This window comes from Crotalus tigris, unplaced genomic scaffold (genome assembly GCF_016545835.1).
Source record: "Crotalus tigris isolate CLP2741 ecotype Arizona unplaced genomic scaffold, ASM1654583v1 scf7180000017550.10884619, whole genome shotgun sequence".
Lineage (NCBI taxonomy): Eukaryota > Metazoa > Chordata > Lepidosauria > Squamata > Viperidae > Crotalus > Crotalus tigris.
Genome location: NW_024096468.1, coordinates 3,553,495 through 3,571,745, shown reverse-complemented (window position 1 = coordinate 3,571,745; position 18,251 = coordinate 3,553,495). Strand labels below are relative to the sequence as shown.

Genomic DNA, 18,251 nt, shown 5'->3' with positions numbered 1-18,251 from the left:
TACTAGGATTGGTTGAGACCTTAATATCTTGATACATTTTTTTAATCCATGCAATTCAAGGAACAGTAATTGCAAATAGCTAGTGTTACCAAATCTGCAGAAGACAGATCAGCATACCTAGGCAGTGGTGGGCTGGTTGGAAGGCACAAAAATGGCAGCTTTCACATCTGATAAAACTATGGCATGTAAAGGAGCACCAGTGGTATAGAAACAAATAACCACAGAACACGTTCACTACAGATAACAGATGATTGTCATGTGAATTTTAATTTGGTTTTGTGTGGTAGCATAGAAAAGAGACCTAGGAATGCAGCCAGTTTGAATAATCATATCATGTTTAAATTTACTTGACGTTTTTGGAAGCAAAGATAACTTTGGTGACATTTATATGCCATGCTGTATTTTAGTAAGGGTGTTTCCTTCAGAGTTTATCAGAAATGGCTATCTTGTAGAAGAAACTTAGGGTCCTCTGGAAATCCCTAGAAAGTTTTGCAATTTCTACAAATACTTTGCCCTATTTAGACTGTTTTGCTGGTTTTAAAGAGAGTAGATTTCTGTATTATGCTATCCGATTCATTTGACTGGTTATGTTTTTAATCATGCTGCTTTGGCTTAAGGAGCAGTCTAGACCAGTGGTGGCACGCATGCTGTTGCACCAGCCCCGCCTCCCCCACGGCCCCCTCCTCACCAACAGCCCCTCTGGAGGAGAGTCGCCCCCAGGCGCAGCCTGTACGGAGCAACGCAGCCAAGGACATAGCCAGGCAGCAGGGACAAGACTACGCCCTCACACTCTATAGCGTGCAGATGATGCTATGGGGTGTGGGCAGAGGGCATGGCTGCCATGACACTGCAGGGTTGCCTGGGTTATCTACTACGGCGGGCCATGGAGATGGTGCGTGGCCCTGCAGGCGGGCGGGGCAGGGGGCAGGCAGGGGTGGAGCAGGCAGGACGGGAGGCAGAGCGGGGGCAGGGGGTGGGTTTTGGGCACTCGGTCTCTAAAAGGTTCGCCATCACTGGCCTGGACCTCTCAAACCAAACCAGCCAAATTGCACAAGATTCTACTGAAAACAGCATATTTAAGCTCATACACCTAAGTATGTGGTTTCAGGAAGCAAATGCTATGCTACATTATTTATCCCAATTTTTCTTTCCAAATGTACAGTGTGGTTGGAGAAAACTTTTCCTTGCGAAAAGAACCTGATTAATCTACCTAGCACAGCTGGCTCAGGAATTCTGGGAGTTGAAGTCCATGAGTCCTAAAAGAGCCAAGGTTGCCTATCCCTGACCCAGGCAAATGTTTTTTCCACACATTTAAATAAATCAGCAAAGAAACTTGGGAGTAAGCACAGACAAGAACCACTAAAGTCTCAGAAAGATTATGGTTTCCCATATTCAGTTCAAAAGCAGTAACTGTTGTTCAATTTTTAAAAGGTCTCAAGTTCCCTTGCTAGGTTGTTATTATGACTATTTGTACTGTTTTTGTCTGTTTTTTTTTAAATCATAACCTGCCCTTTATTTCAATGAAACTTAACAATTTTAACAATAAAAGAAGTTTCTAATGTGCAATCAATGTGGACAAAATGACTGATGGGGATGGGTTAGCTTGCTTGCAACAAGCTCACTGAATCTTAACTTTCTCATATATGCTGCTCCTCCAAATAGAATTTCCCTCTTCTTACATACACTAGATTCTGTCTTTACTCTTTATGTCCTTCCTAATTATTATCTTTTAACATTTTAATTACTTAAATTATGCTTTAAAGCATGGCCTTATATTTAGCTGTTTCTGCTGTAGAACTACACTACTGGACCAGAGTGAATTCTTAATCAACCCTTATCTCCAGTTTTCCTATAACACAGCTTCAAGTCCTTCCCATTAAGGATGCTTGATCAAGGTTTTTTTTTTTTCATTGAATGAGGGCTTTTTCTAAAGACCTTTCTATCCAAAATATGAAGATCTCATATAAACATTATACTTTTAGAAAATATCACACTGAAGCTCTGTCTCAGTATAACCATATTGTGCAACAGGACAATAAAAGCCATGGCAATGTTCACTAAGTATTCTTTTTAATAACCTATACCCACTCTGGATATGATGTTATATATTCATATAATATATTGCCAGATACAAAAACAAGTTCAGCCATTGAAAAAGTTCATGCTAAAAGTATAACATATAAACTGGCAATAGTTTAAATTTAAATTTGGATTTGCAAAGCATTCTGCCTTTTCCACCTTAAAATATTCATTTGAATTTTTGTATGTGTCATTGGCATGGATCTTCAACCTGGGCTACAATTTGTTAGCTTTTTCTGGACCTTACTCAGAGACGGGAAAACTGACACAGAATGTTTTGTGCAATTACCTATTTGAGATATTTTTTAAAAAAATCATGTCAGCTTTTAAAAAGTGTATAATTTTCACACTACAAATTTGATCCAAGCTAATATTTTATAATAATTCATACTATTGCAGCTTCAGTAGATGATCAGTGACTTTATAAACTAATGGGACACATATTGAAGACATCACAATTACATATGGGCACAGTTTATTCTCTCCATGCACTTGTGCATTGATTCTGCTTAACAGCAAAACAAGCTTTATTAGTTCAAAACCCTTTCCCTTTCTTAGCTTAATTTCCTTGCAATGTTTCCAATCAGAGCATTATCTATATTTAAAGTTTCAAATGTTACAGAAAAAGCTTTGTCAATCATGCCAACCCCATTCCTCTCTTTATTCTTTATCAAATAACTAAAAAGAAAAAAAATCCCAAGAACCATATAAATACATGCAAAACATTGTACATAGAGATTAAATAATATCAAAATGCTATTACAGATCAGGTGCACTTTAAGCTGGACTCTAGAATATGGCAAACACACCAGGGTACATATTGCTTTGAAACCACACTTTTTTAAAACCATTTTGTCATGCATACCATATAATATTCAGTCTTTTGTTTTTGTCTTTTTCTTTTTTAATATAAAAATACCATTGCTTATTATACTAGTTATTGAAAAAGGGGAAACTTAAAATTCTTATATGCATGCTTTTGAAGAGATTTAAATAAATATATATGCAGTATTTATGTTAATACTGTATATGTATGTATTTATGGGCAGAAAAAAAACCTGAACAAGTAGTCTTAGCCATGGGTTCAAAGGGCACATGAATCTGTAGACTGGACTCCATTTATTGGTTAACAGGAATATTGCCAGCTACAAAGCACAACAAAAAGTAGAATAGAGTATTAGTGTGCAGCTATATTGATTGTAATATTGAAGCAATTCTATAAGCATCATGGACTGAAGTGAGAGTTCTATTTATTTCCTCTCTTTAGTGGTAGAGCTAGATGTCCAAGAATCCTCCATCAAGAAGACCCTCATAAAGAGTTATAGAGTCTGGTGAAGCTTATTCATAAAAGATTTCCATGACACATCTAGAAGCTGTAATTGCCTTCCTGTACTTTTTAAAGCTGTGCCTGTTCTTAGGGCTATAACCATCCCAACACTGCTGTAATCTCATCAAGAGCTCGGGTGGGTCAGAAAAAAAATGCTGAACTAGGAGTGCTCAGCAAATATTGATTATTAAAAATACTTCTTTAAAAATGCAGTCATTGAATTGGAATTATTGGAGATCTTTAATGGACTTGCTTGCAGCCCCGTTATAATGAGTGTTTGTATTGGTCCTTAGATCAAAAGCTAAATGAACAGTTTTATACTTCTGTTCAAATTATGGTATGAATCTTCATTTAGATTGCCCATGGCTAAAATTACAATTAGATTTCTTTTCCTCTTAAAAATGCCTTTTAAAATAATATTTTCCTAAAACTTATTGCACAAAACTTTAAAAAATTAAATTAGATCCCTGTGCAATGGAATAAAAAGAACCAATTGCACAGTTTTAGCTCCTGAAAATGGATATTTTTCACTGCACATAGCAAATAATGTAATGTCTTTGGTACCAATGTGCCAATTTGTTTAACAAAAACAATATGTTCCTATTAAGAAACAGATGAAAAACTGCTCTAGGGTCCATTTCATTTTTTAATAAATCATCCCAAGCATATACACAAGAGGATACTACCTCATCTTCCATCTGGCATGGCACAATCTTGAATTATTTCTCCCTCCCATTATCATTTACTTCCTGCAAAGGTAGTTTTGTTTCTAACGGCATACTTACTGTTGTAAGAAATTATCATCTAACACCACTCCCATCCAGCAAGGATAGACTACACTTATAAGTGGAGTTGTGTGCAGGAATCATTTTATTTGGATGCTAGCTACATCCAGAAGAATGCTGCATAGGGTAAAAATAAAATAACATAAAATAAAATAAAGCGTGCACTTTATACAGAAGAGCTGATCTTTGCTGAACTGGGTTTACTTGCCTTTTCTCAGATGGCTGATGCAGTCAACTTTGGACAGAATTGTTCAACTATTTTGACCTAAGGAAGGATTTAATTGAAAAAAAAAATCCCTCTTTTTCCCTAGGCAGAGGATCAAAAGTCTTAACGGAATCAGCAAGGTGGCCAGTGGGCGAGTGTGCGCATCCATAAAACTGCAAATGGACTCCTTGCTTTCATCTTAAGTCCTCTCTCGTGGCGGCATATACTACAGGTCTTTAATAACTTCAACCAGTCAACTTCAGCCAATTTTATAACCAAAAGTAAATTGGGAAAAACTCAACTATTTTACATTTAAAAATGTATGCATGGTAATAACACTTATACTTTAAACCATGTTGCCCTATCAACATAATTTATATAAAAAACAGTTTTGTATAACACAACTGACTTTATTACAAAGAGGGCTGTTCAGAGAAAGGAAGCTAACAAGAGTCTGACCAAACATTCATTTTTCCACTGCCAGCCATGTGACTACATTCCACTGCAGTTACGTAACTCACAGCTTTGTTTCTTTTAAACAAAATACATATGGCTGACTTAAAAATATACGTTTCTGATCTAAAGAAAACTATATATTTTTTGCATAATATTTATATAATTATCCCGTCCCCTGAGGAAACTAGACAGAAAAAAGGAAAAAAAATGGATAAAAATGTAGGCCAGATACCTCACTGCAATCTGTCAATTACAGATAGTTGGAGTGAGTTTCTTCTTCTTCCAAAAACTTTTGAATTAAAAAAACCACCCAAACATAAAAATAAAATCAGTATCCCCTCCCCCAAATAATTCACAAATATTCACGCAGGTGCCTAACACCCCCTTTTGTTTTTGCAAGTATTTAAAATAGAAAAATGACCTTAAAGCATTGCAATGTTTTGAACAGAATGAAATGAAATGAAAACGGGAGCCCTTCCTCCTTATCTGATAGTTTGCACAACAAGAAACGGGGCTCTCCTGCCTAAATCTTCCCAATCTATATAGTTCAGATTAAAGGAATGAAGTGATGTATCTGGAAGGAAGGAGAGTGAGAATGACTCAGGGCCTTATTGGCAACTCAGAGGGTGGAACATGGGCAGGCTTTTTTTTTTTCAGATAATGGCAGTTTGCTGAGCCCAGCATACAAGCCCTCTTTATAGCAACCCTGGAAAAGAACAGCTATGGAAAAGGAATCTTCATCAGTCTATCTTGAACTCAGGATGAAATTCAATGACCAATTAATCGGGTAGAAGGTTTTGGGCTTAAAGGGTCGAATCAAGAGACAATTTACTTTCTTTCTTGGTTCGTTTTGTCTTTGCTTAAGGAACACTTATCTCTTGGCAAAGTACTGGAGTAAAATATGACAGGCAGTGCTTTGGGCAGTGCTTAGACAAGGCACAGGAGTTTCTGCTGTGCGTTCTTACAAAGGAAAGGGAAAAGCTATTTAAAAAACCCAATTTCCAGCAAAAATACGCATACATTTGAATGCTGGGAAGATGGCCAGACAATAAAACTTCCAAAAGAAGTAGGAAAAGTTAGATTCTCTTTGTTTCCAGGTAGTCCATTCCAAGAAAAGCACTGTGAACTGACATAAGGGTCCAGATTAGTGCATGTTTGGTTAGATGGCCCACTTTTCTTGCAGAAATTCTATACAAGCAGTTTCAGCAGGACATCCTATTCGCTCCCCATATGGCTATGGTCCGTAAGGGTGAAACAGTGACTCCCCCTAGAACAGCATCTCAATATTGCAACTGTATCAAAATGAGACCAGTAAGTATCCTTTCCGTACAAGATGTAAAAAAGGGAAAACCTATTAACAGGAAACAGGGAGAATCTTATTCTTATCAACTAAGGAAAGTGCTTTGTGCCACAATGCTACACAATTTATCCCAAATATACAGAACTGATTCATTTAGATTTTCCATACACACAAAAACATTCTGTGTATATATTTGTGGCCAAGACATTTCCTATTACTTTTTCATTCTTCAGCATTCAAAATGCAGTAAAAAAAAAACCTGTAAGAACTATCAGATTCTTATTAGAGCTGGCCTTTATACTTTCACTCTCCAAAGAACTAGCTCCTTCTAAGCGTCCAAATAAAAATTGGGCAGAAGTAATAAGCCCATACTTGTTCCATCTTATTTGGAATCAGAGGGTTGAGATGTTCACCTTACTGATGACATATTCACCTAATATTCAGAACGATGAAATTCCCATTAAACAAAAATATGTAATACATAAACATCTTACATATCTCAGGTAATATATAATTCCAAAATATTTTGATCTAAAATCATAAAAAGTAATTTTTCATTAAAAACCAAATCCCTTAACATTTAATTCTCTCAGGATATATGGCACTGTTGTATCTCCTTATGATTAGCTTTATTCCTCTTTAAAAATATATATTTTAAGACTGTCTATATTCCTCCTTATCTTTTGTGACCGACACTATCCTGGAAACAAAGAGATAATAGAAACAAAATAGTAAAAGGATGGATACTAGTTCTTCCCCAGCTTGCTCTGTGGAAGACTAGGTTCACATCTAACTCCTTACTCAGATCACCCCCTCCCCTTTAAAAACATTCCTATGACACTCATTGTCATCTTCCCAAGGACATTTAAAAGCATCTAGGATTCTGATTCCATAAACAAAATTAAGGAAATATCTTGCAACTGTGCCATAGATGCTATACATCAAACTTTTAAAGGGAATCTAGAGCATTTCTATTTAAGCATACAACTTGAGCAAGGAGAAAAATTACTACTACACACATGTGGTACCCAACTTGAGAAGATGATGTTCACACTGGTGATTTCTTTCATGAGGGAGGCACCTCTGCCAAGCAATTTGTTGAAAATACAGTTCTACCCAGGTGATACCATGATTTCTGCAGCCAAGAAATCATAAAGAGGATGGAGAAGAAATTGGCCAAAGTAGCTGCAGCGTATGGTCAGATATTGGTGCCTATGTTGCCTAGAGAAAGGGGAAGCAGGAAGGTCAAAGTTCAGAGATCAAACTGATGTTTCCAAGCTGTGTAAAGGGCTTTCTGGCTCTGGCATGGTGTCCTCAGCTATATTGCTGTCCATTGCATTGTTATTTGTGTTGAGGGGTGAGGACTCCCCTGGGCTCTCTTCACTTTGCTTTTTAAGTTCTTCAGCTTCCAAGTCTTCATCAGTGCCATCGAGGAATGGGGTCTCAGGCTCGTCTTCCTCGAGGGTGAACTCTGGATGAGTCATGAAGTTATGAATGGAGCTTCTGGATTCGGGTTTCTCGAGGCCTTCATACAGGGAGCTACGGAACGCATTCACCACCTTGATCTATGCCATAGGAGGATGAGGGATGAAAATAAAAACAAGCAGATACAAAAGTGAGTGATAGCAAGAGGCAGTCTTTAAGGATTTCAGGGGGAGGAAGAATGCAATAAATATAACAAAAACAACAAAAGCCACAATAATGGTTTTGAACAATATATATATATATATATATATATATATGTGAAAGAGTATCTATGGAGAACCAGGATAACCACAATGGTCAAAAGTCAGGCACCGTACATGTGATGGGGCAACCAACTATGAGGAGGCTTCAGGAGCTGCAAGAAAAGACATGTCACATTTCCAGCAGTAATTTTGAAATGCATGAACATTCAAAGCACAGTTGTTCTTCAACAAAACTATCCATATGGAGCAACTCAAAAGCAATTAAAACATACACATTCTCAAAGTGCAGATTTGCTTCAAGGCAAAATTGGGGTGGCAAAAGATGGTGCTGTTTTTCAATTCCCAAACCTATAAAGATTTAATTGGCTGAAATGTGTTGCACACAAAAATGGTCAAGACTGTGTACTGTAGCAAATCCAAGCAGAATGATCAACATATCAGTGAGCATGCAGTAGTAAGGAGGCTATTAAAGTGAAGTCCAGGCTAGAAGCTCTTGAGGTTGGAAACTGGCCACTCATTTCCAAGAGCAGTTAATAGACCGCTTGTTCAACAGGGATGTCCAGCACTCACTGCTGCTCTGAGAAAGAGCCCATCGCTTCTCTTAGCTTGTGACACTAATGTTTAAAGGTAAGAGTAAGGCAACTAATGCCCATAGGCTACATGTTACCCTACAGAGTTTCCAACAGCTGAAATTTAGGGAAGATGGAAATGAATGAGGTCACAAAATCCCATGCTCTTAATAATTCTTTGGTTATTTGGTAGTGTCTGACTCAGACTTAAGACATTTCTGTCCTTCCATTCATTCTTCTGATCACAGTTTCTTCGGTCACAGAAATAATATAAATCATATATGCATACCAAAAAAGCATTACTAATATTTGGATTCAGACATCTTCCCTCTGCGTGATGAATCATGTTGCTGTGAAAATCATGCTCACTCAAATCAACATATCAAACATGATGATCAAAGCTTGCTATTGTTCATATTAACTATATACATACATTAAATATAGGCAATATTATCAGCATTCCACCGAGACTTGGATGCAAAACATATCCCCAAAGCAAATTAAAATGGTGCCTCTTAATGCAACCCACATTTTATGCACTGATGAGCTAAAACAAACCAAAATGGTGTAATGAATCTCAAATTCAAATAACTGTTCAGGCATATTTATAGGGAAAAAACTATTTTATATCCAATTAATCATAATGACAAATACAGTGGCAGCAACACTTAAAAACCTTCTCCAAAGCCTTCTTCAGTTCTCAGAAGTAGATAGGTGGGTGGGAACAAATGTGCACAACGTTTTCAATCTGTTATGGCAACCCAGCAGTATAACATGCATAATTATATTAATTTATTTAAAAGACTCCACAGTATTTTGAAAATGACATTTTAAAGGAACACAATGGGATTGTTTTCTTTTGCTACATTTACATTTTACTTGGATATCTTATGTAGCCATATATTAGTTGTTAATGCTTCTCTGAAAAACGGTACTGGAAAGCAACTTCCAGTAACACAAGATGGGGTAATGCTGCTGGTGACAGGACAATATTAATGCCCATTCTATCCACTGCTTTCTTTCTGCAGCTCTCTTGCCCACCAGCCAGAGTTAAAGCGCTGTGATTATGACAAAAATTTTGGAGGCAATGTGATTGTAGTGCAGAAAGAAAATAAAAGGGGGAAGGGGAGAGAATTCCTCCAGTAGGGTGCTTCTTTGTTATTTATTTCTTCATTCTTCAGCTTCCTACTGCTCATTTTGAGCATTTGAAACAGCAACTAATAAAATGCAAATTAAAATAAGTAAAAAAAAAGTGGATAAAATAGGCATTTTGAATTCTCTTATAAAGAAAGAGAATAAACACAACTTCCAAGAATGCCTTGTACTGTCTAAGAGCAAGCCAGATGAATAGACCTCTGCCAGCAGAGGCATATTTAGAAGGAACCTCCCTGAACATTTTTATGACAGACAGGTTTGTACTGAAACAGACAGTCTTTCAAATACTCAGGCTTTAAGAATTATACTTTGCAAAGAAGCCAGAAATAGGGTTTCAGTTTCCAAAGTGGCAAAGTTCTGATTTAAACTACATGAAACTATTAAGACGGTTAAAGCATGCTAGAAGTTTCTAACATATTTAATATTAATGGGTATAAAGACATCTCCAAATCTGATATCATTTCAGCTGACTGAATTAAACCATGAATCTAATTAATTAAACACTTTTAGGGCCAAAAATACTTAATGCCCAACATGCAAATCCAACCTTTATGTTAGTTTCATAACATAACATTTTCTCTCAATTTTGTTCATACTGATTAATACAATGTGCTAAGATATATTTGGTTTTATTTTAGTCTCTATGTCTTAGTGTATTGCATGAAACCACCTGTGATTGTATTCTTTAATAAACCTGGTTAAGCAAAACATCATTTAAGTATAATATATGAATCTATTATGTTCATGAAACCAACTCTGATGCCAAACTAAAAAGCAGGAGACTATGAAAGAGAAGCCACCTGGATTACTTTCCCAGTCATGTCTCATCCCAGCCCAGTTCACAGGGTTGTTGTGGGTAAAATAGGAGATGGAAGCATTAAGTATGTATGCTGCCTTAAACTGACATAAAATAAAGCCAGGTTACATCAATCAATCCAAAAAATGTTTTATAACTCAATTCTCTTACTATGCCTTTCTCCCGATTCTTTCTATGCTAAGTGATGATCAACAATAATCAAATGTTTAGGCACACCTAGGCAGATTGTATATTTCAACGAATTCTTTAAAAAAAACCAGCAGCTGATATAGGCTCCACCAGGTATATGGTTCCAAACATTTCTGTAATCAGCTACAGGTATTTTCTATTTCTGTTCTTGCATTCATAACCACCTTTGATTTTAATTTCTTCTCTATCTGTGGGAGATTAGCTTGTAGGGTGCACTGAATTTTAATTAAACCATTCTTCCATCTGCTTGCCAAATATTTCCCATGCCACCTACAGTATTTCCACACCACCCCAAACATAATAGAGGCAACCCATATTTAATATTGGCATGGTGTTTTTTTCTTCAAATATTTCTTCCTTTTTTCTCCAAATTATGTTACGTAATTAAGGTCAAATACTTCAAATTTTGTTCCAACAAACATTGTTCCAAAATGTTTCAGGCATATCAAGGATCTCTTTGGACCATCTTCAGAAAAAGTTCCTGCTGACAATTCTCTCTTATAGATAATTCTAACATAAGCAATCATGTACTGTGGATAAAAAAAATAGTCCTATTCATGCCAAAATTTACAGCAGGTTTTTGCATTGATCTGTAGGTTCTGTTTTGCAGATTTGACCAAACTGGGGACAGTTCTAGCAGAGAATTTTCTGTCTTTCAGTCTCACCCTTACTTTAGCAGTCCATGTAACTTCCATATTTTAACATGCTTCTGACCTTGGCAATTGGTCATGTGTGCATTTAGAGATTTTTTAAAAATAGTCTTTGTAATAGGGAATTAGCTTCATATTCCAATCTCAGGTAGCTCTTAGAGGAACCCATGGTTGTTGAAAGTAGAAAGAACAATTATTACAATCTCAGATATTATAAAAGAGAGTATTTGTTCAGTAACTTTTCTTCCACCTAACTATAGATCTAATAAATCAACCATATTTGGGGACTTATTAACAACTTCACAATAAAAAAACAAAGATTGGATCAACTGAAATACTATTCAAATTTGTAAAAGAATGTAATGTTTACTTTGTATCATGTACAGCTTGTGTCAGCTTCTGTTAGGGATTCAATGAAATATACAATTGGACTAGGGATGCCCCTAAAGCTTTGTATGCAACTTCTGATAATAATAATTTCCTTTCTTCTGTACTCAGGATCCTATAATTAAAAATACAGCTTACTTTAAATATAGAAGATCCATTTAGCTATCATGCCCAAAACCTACTAAAATATTTATCATGAAATTGTTATTTCTTGTAACAATCACAATTCACCCATTTGACTGATCTGTTTATTTATTTATGTCAAATTTGGAAACTGTAATATTACAAATGACTGAGAAAGTATATTCATATTCAGAATAAGTATATAAATTCTCAATTGCCTTAATGGCTATTACTTGCTTATCCTCCAGTTTCTCCTCATGATCTCTTGCTAACCTTCTAAGTTTACTGTCAAGTTTTACTTAGCATGTTGTGCTTTCCTGAAATTTCTAACTTGCTTTCATTTTAATGAAATAACAAACTAGAGTTTCTCATGGATCGGATTTCAAAATAGGTTCCCATTTCTGTCCTACAATGTGGAATTCAAAATCATACTATTTTAAACATGAAATGGGCACCTGGTTTTGCTCTTTTTTTTTCCTACTTAAAAGTAAATGAGGGGTCCCGATTTAGATTGCTATCCTAGTATGGAAAATTCAGGAGCTTCCACCATTTAGCCTTATTGCAATCCTGATCCATATGGTAATTTCTCCATTTGCAATTTGCATTGGGAGAAACAAATTCCATGACTCATCTTCAGTAGAGTTTTTTTTAACGTAATTTGAAAATTCAGCTCTCTCTAATCTGAATTGGGATTACAGGAGGTGGGGGAAAATCATGTAAGCATTTTTCTCCCCATATACACACAAGAGTCTTAAAAGCCAATAAGGTAGGGTAGTTAAAGTATTGAATCTGAACTTGAGCACCACTGGGTGATTTGGGGAACACTCTCTCTGCCCATCCTATCTCAGGTTTCCAGTGAATAATTATTGGGAAATGTCAGATTTATACTGATGCCCATGGAAACATTGCTTTGATTAAATATCTCTGGAGAAGGCCCAGCATTGCCTCCTTAGTGTATTTTTCTGACCTTAGGTAAATACTGCAAGAGACAAGAAAAAAGCATGGCTTTTTAGGAAGAGGCCAACAAATACCGCGAGATTACCGTACCTGATTTGAATCTGAACATATTGCCTACTACCATAACTCTACAATAACTTAAATTGAGATCAGGATCCTTAGTCATCTATAATAGGTTTCCTCCCCCTCCTTCCCCCCCCACATGCTTTCTTTATCTTGATTCCAAACTAGTGAATGGACCAACAGAAAAGCTAAGTGGCTTATAGGTGTTATTTCATATAACAGTTTTGCTTTTAGGTAACAGTTTTTATTCTTAATGAGTCAATTCAATTGCCAAAAGACAGATTGGTTTTGTTTTGTTTTAATTTGGAGAAACCTCTGCAAATAGAATAGAGAGGGGATTAGTTTCAGTAATTCCCCTACTCCTGAATCTCTTCTCAATCCTTCCCAAAATTTATCGCAAAGAGTTGGGAGATCCTTTTGAAAAGCCTGAAAAGTTACAAAAAGAACAAAAGGAATGATGATGAAAGCTCCTATGAAACTCACTTTCAGTAAAATTTAAACCTTCTGAAATACTAAAGAAACTTCCCTAAATGGCAACATATTGTAAACTACCCAGAGTTATTGACTGAAATAGGCGACTTTAGAAATTGATTGATTTCCTGAGACTCTCGAATTTTGATCAATAATATTTCCAATGTTAAAACAAACAACAATGGCGATAAAGGACACCCCTGTCTAGTACCTTTCTCTATTGTGAAAACCTCCGAGAGACCTCCATTAACAATAAGTTGTGCTGTTTGTTTTTGATATATTACCTTAAGGGCTTGTAATATGTTTTCACCAAAATTCATTTCTTCCATTACTCTTAGCATAAAATGCCAATTCAATTGGTCAAATGCTTTTTCAGCATCTAAAAATATGAGCCCTGCAGGAACTTGGTTGTTCTTATCTAAGTATTCTAATAGATTAATAATTTGTCTAACATTGTTTTTCATATACCTTCCTGTTATAAACCCTGATTGATCTTTATGCACAAGATGATGCACCACCCTCATAAGCCTATTTACCAAAATTTTTACAAATATCTTATAATCCACGTTTAAAAGAGATATAGGCCTATAATTTTTTGGTAAAGTAAGATCTTGATCCTCCTTTGGAATCAATGATATAAAGGCACTACGCCATGAAGGAGGAATCTCTAAACCCTGTAAGATACCATTAAAAAGACCATTTAATGGTTGGATCATCTCCTCCATTAAAGCTTTATAATAAACAGCTGTTAACCCATCCGTACCCGGTGCTTTCCCTAGTTTCAATTGTTGAATTGCTGAGGCAATTTCCTCCTTAGTAATTAAGCCATTAATTTCATATTTCTGATCCTCAGTCAATTTAGGAAAACTTGCCTCAGCTAAATATTTATTTATATCTAACAATTGTACATTAGTAGATTTATATAAGTTAAATTAAAGGAATATATGTTAATAAAAAAGAATATAAGTTAAGAGCTTTTGCGGATGACTTGGTTGTTACTTTGTCGCAACCTGATTATTCTGTAGTAAACTTATTACAGTTGATTTATCATTATGGCTTGGTCTCGGGTTTCAAGATTAATGTAAATAAGACCAAAATTTTATCTAAAAATATGTCTAGTCAGGAGAAGCAGATTTTGACTAACCTGACGGGTTTTGAGATTGTTAATAAAGTAAAATATTTGGGGGTGATGTTGTCTGTTTCTAATGTAAAATTATTTAAAAATAATTATGAAAGGTTGTGGGTCAGGGTACAGAAGGACTTGAAGAACTGGGAAAAGTTGCAATTATCCCTCATGGGAAGAATTGCAGTGATAAAAATGAATATTTTACCCAAGTTTCTTTTTCTGTTTCAAATGTTACCAATTTTGAAAAATGAGATTAATTTAAATGAGTGGCAGAAGGGTCTTAATAAATTTATCTGGGCAGGGAAAAAGCCAAGGGTTAAGTTTAAAATTATGCAAGACTTCCGTGAGAGGGGTGGACTTAAGGTACCAAATTTGAAATTATATTATGATGCGGTGGTTTTAACACTAATCAGTGATTGGGTAAATTTGACAAACTCTGAGATACTTTATCTAGAGGGATGGGACTTACTTTATGGGTGGCATGCCTATTTAATATTCAATAAAAAAATGGATTGGGCTTTTAAATCTCATATCTAAAGAATCTCTTTATTTAGGATTTGGAGAAAATATTATAAAAGTGATTTCAAAGTACCATTATGGGCTATACCTTGGCATGCGATAGAAGCAATAAAAAGAGGGGTTAAAATGGATATGGTGTCTTACAGACAGTTACTTAAATGGGATGGACAAAACTGGCAATTAAAATCACGGGAAGAGTTAGCACAAGAAAACTTTATTTATTCTTGGTTCCAATATAGGCAATTATTAGACAGATGGAAGATGGATTGTAAGGTGGGTTTTCTTAGAGAAGATGAAAATCTTATCAAGCAAGTGAAGGATTCAAGACAAACCCACATTAAGAGAATTTATGCGGTTTTAGTTGAATTGGATTCAGAAACGGAACTAATTAAAGATTGTATGATAAGATGGGCGCAGAATTTTGGTGAGCCAGTTTCATTGGACACCTGGGAAAAAATTTGGGTGAGAAATGTCAAATTTACACAAGCACAGAATTTAAGGGAGAATTTTTATAAAATGTTTTATAGATGGCACCTTGATCCACAAAAAATGTCTTATATGTACCCTGACGTGCAACCCAAATGTTGGAGATGTGGTTATAAGGAGGCTTCCTATTATCATATTTGGTGGTCATGCAGAGAGATAAAAGCATTTTGGATCAAAGTATGGTGGAATATCCAGAGAATTTTTAGAAGGAGGGTAAAATTTACTCCGCAATTATTTTTGTTAGGTATTGTTACAGATTGTGATACAAAGGAGGTTGTATTGATGTTAAATTTGATTACAGCCGCTAGGCTGTTAGTAGGACAATATTGGAAGAAGGAATCCTTGCCTACATTGCAGGAATGGTTTCTTAAAGTAGCTTATCTGGCGGAAATGGCAAAGATCTCGGCTTTCTTAAAGCAACAAACGCAAGAGAAGTTTCTTGCTGTTTGGGATAAATGGATAAAATTTATACAATTTAGATTGGGTATACAAAAATATTATATAGTTTTTTCATAAGTTTTACTTTTATATATATTATAGATAATCTTTTTATATATATAAATATAAAGTTCTTAATTTAATTTTTATTTTTACTTTTTAAGCCTATATTCTGCTCTGGGAAGCTCAGGGGGGGGGAAGGGAGGGGGGGGGGGTTTGGGAGGGGTGGGGTTTTTTTTTTTTTTTTATATATGTATTGTTTAGTTTTATTTTTTTGTATATGTTGTCTCTTGTTTTGTATTCTTTTTTCTTTTTTGTAAAATGTATAAAACTTTTAATAAAAAAAAAAAAAAAAAAGAAATTGATTGATTGATTGAATGAATGAATGAATGAATGAACATATACTTAAACCACTTCTGGGATTCCATGGCAAGTGCAATGGTTATTGGTTATTTTGGGGCAGACTATATGAAAAGGGTCCTATGAAGATAAAGAATATAAAAAATACTATTCAAGGGCATCTGTAGAGCTTTTCTGGTCTCAGTGGAATCTACCCAGAAAGTGCCACTTAGTTATGAGAGAACTCAGGCACTGAGACTTCCCCACCTGAGGTAACTGATGGCAGCAGGAAAGGGGCATACAACCTGTTTTTCTACTGCAGCACTACACCTGACTCCTACAAAGATCTCCCCTTGTGTCATCAGTCATGCAAAGTATCTTTTCCCTTTTCTTCTCCCTATGACACGGATGTCAAACTCGCAACGTCAGGTGACATGTTGTGATGTATTGCGACTTTTTTCCCATTGCCGGCAATGGGTGGGTGTAGTTTTGGCATGATGCATCCGGCCCCTGGCCCTGCCCTATGGGATGAAATTTGAAAGAGTGGGATATGAGTAGGCTACCTACCTTGCTTCAGGTCATAAATGCTATTTTGGGATACTGAATTAGTACACAGTTTCTAGAAATCTACATCATTTCCATCAAGACCAAACATACTACAAGTAAAGAAGAAATAAAACATGTCTTCAATTATTCATAGCCTCAAAAGAGTCTTCCAAATAATAAAGTTTTTGGAAAAGAGACTTGTACTTCTCAACATGTCTGATCCCTCATCAAAAGGGGAAAAAAAGTATTCATTAATTCCACAGCTATCTGCTCATGTCTGTTTCATTAGTAGACAGAAAATGAAAACAGATGAATTTTCCCATTTTCTTTTGAGTGGGATAGGCCACAGGCTATTTAGTTCTCCTCTGAAAATCTAAGGACATTAGTTCCTTCAGAATCTTATCAGAAAACAATCCTTGATTATAAACTGCCATGAGCAAGACATACTGGCGATTGCAATTTACTGTTTTTCTAAATTACCCTTCAAGCAATTGTTTTAAGGAGTGTAGAACTTTCCAAGAGGTGATGGGAAAGAGAGAAGGAAGGAAGGAGGAAGGTAGGAGGGGCAGATAGATGAAGGAGAGACATGGACATGTAGCTTTGTAAGGGTAGCAAAAAAGATCAAGACAGCTGCATAGACAGTGCATAAAGAGAAAAACATAGTATTTTGTATAATTGTTATATGGTGGGAAATTATATTCCCATTTAAGTAAGATTTCTTCATACACAAATTAATGCTTTTATGAGCCACGAAAAATATGTGCAGTTCCTTAAATGTGTGCACAAAATTAAAAAAATGAATATATATTTTTTAATAAATTACTTCTTTCTTTGGAGGCACATTCAGTGAAAAAAATGTCAGGGGTGTGCTCCTCCAGAAATGATATTTGTATATAAATGAAAAATAGCAATATTAGTTAATGCATGATATAAATCATTTTCAATTTTTCCCTTGAATTCTGAAGAAAGATGAGATAAACAAATGAATGCATGTTGCATAAAAACACATACTGAAAAAGAATTTTTTTTAAAAAAAACAAAACAGTGGAAAAACGTATGACCATAGATGCAAAACTTGTTTTTAAACCAAATTTTCTGGAGAAAAGTTTGTTGAATAGCATTACACAACTACTGGTTGCCAGTTCCATGAAGATGTACAAAGCAGCACTTAATTAAAATGGGAAAAAATAGTAAGTTTCTTTTGCAAGTATTATTTTGCAAGACTTGTTGTAGGCCTCCCATCTTCATGGAAGAATAATTACTGCTTCAATAAACATAAAAATTAATTTCTGAACAATTGAACTGCTTAATTATATAGAAGCACAACACAAAATTTAGGAATTAATCATATGGCTGTGTCAAGAGGGAACTTAAAACTAGAAACCAAATGTAAAATTGTGATCTTGAGATTGGTATGCAGAAAGTTTTATAAATAATCGATACACTCCAACTAGAAAGCTGAAAAGATTTTAAATGGCATTTCATAATTCATTTGATAAATTCAGTGTTATAGCTAAGTCAATTTGTTTAAAAAAATCTAAACAAAAAGTATAGCTAGGTTTATCTGCTTTGTGGC

The 18,251-nt window shown here is 35.4% G+C and overlaps 1 protein-coding gene across 7 annotated transcripts in view; it reads right to left on the bottom strand.

Annotated features, from left to right (window-relative positions):
• Nucleotides 1-2,536: 2,536 nt before the first annotated feature.
• The window catches only part of ATP2B4 (ATPase plasma membrane Ca2+ transporting 4), a 172,380-nt gene continuing 156,665 nt past the window's right edge, over nt 2,537-18,251 (bottom strand). For 5 of the 7 annotated variants that reach the window (XM_039340472.1, XM_039340443.1, XM_039340424.1 and 2 more), the window contains one exon: nt 2,537-7,717. In XM_039340472.1, coding sequence (XP_039196406.1) covers nt 7,412-7,717 — 306 coding nt within the window. In that variant the 3' untranslated portion in view covers nt 2,537-7,411. The remainder of the gene's footprint in view (nt 7,718-18,251) is intronic. The other 2 variants (XM_039340462.1, XM_039340453.1) reach the window with 1 other exon arrangement.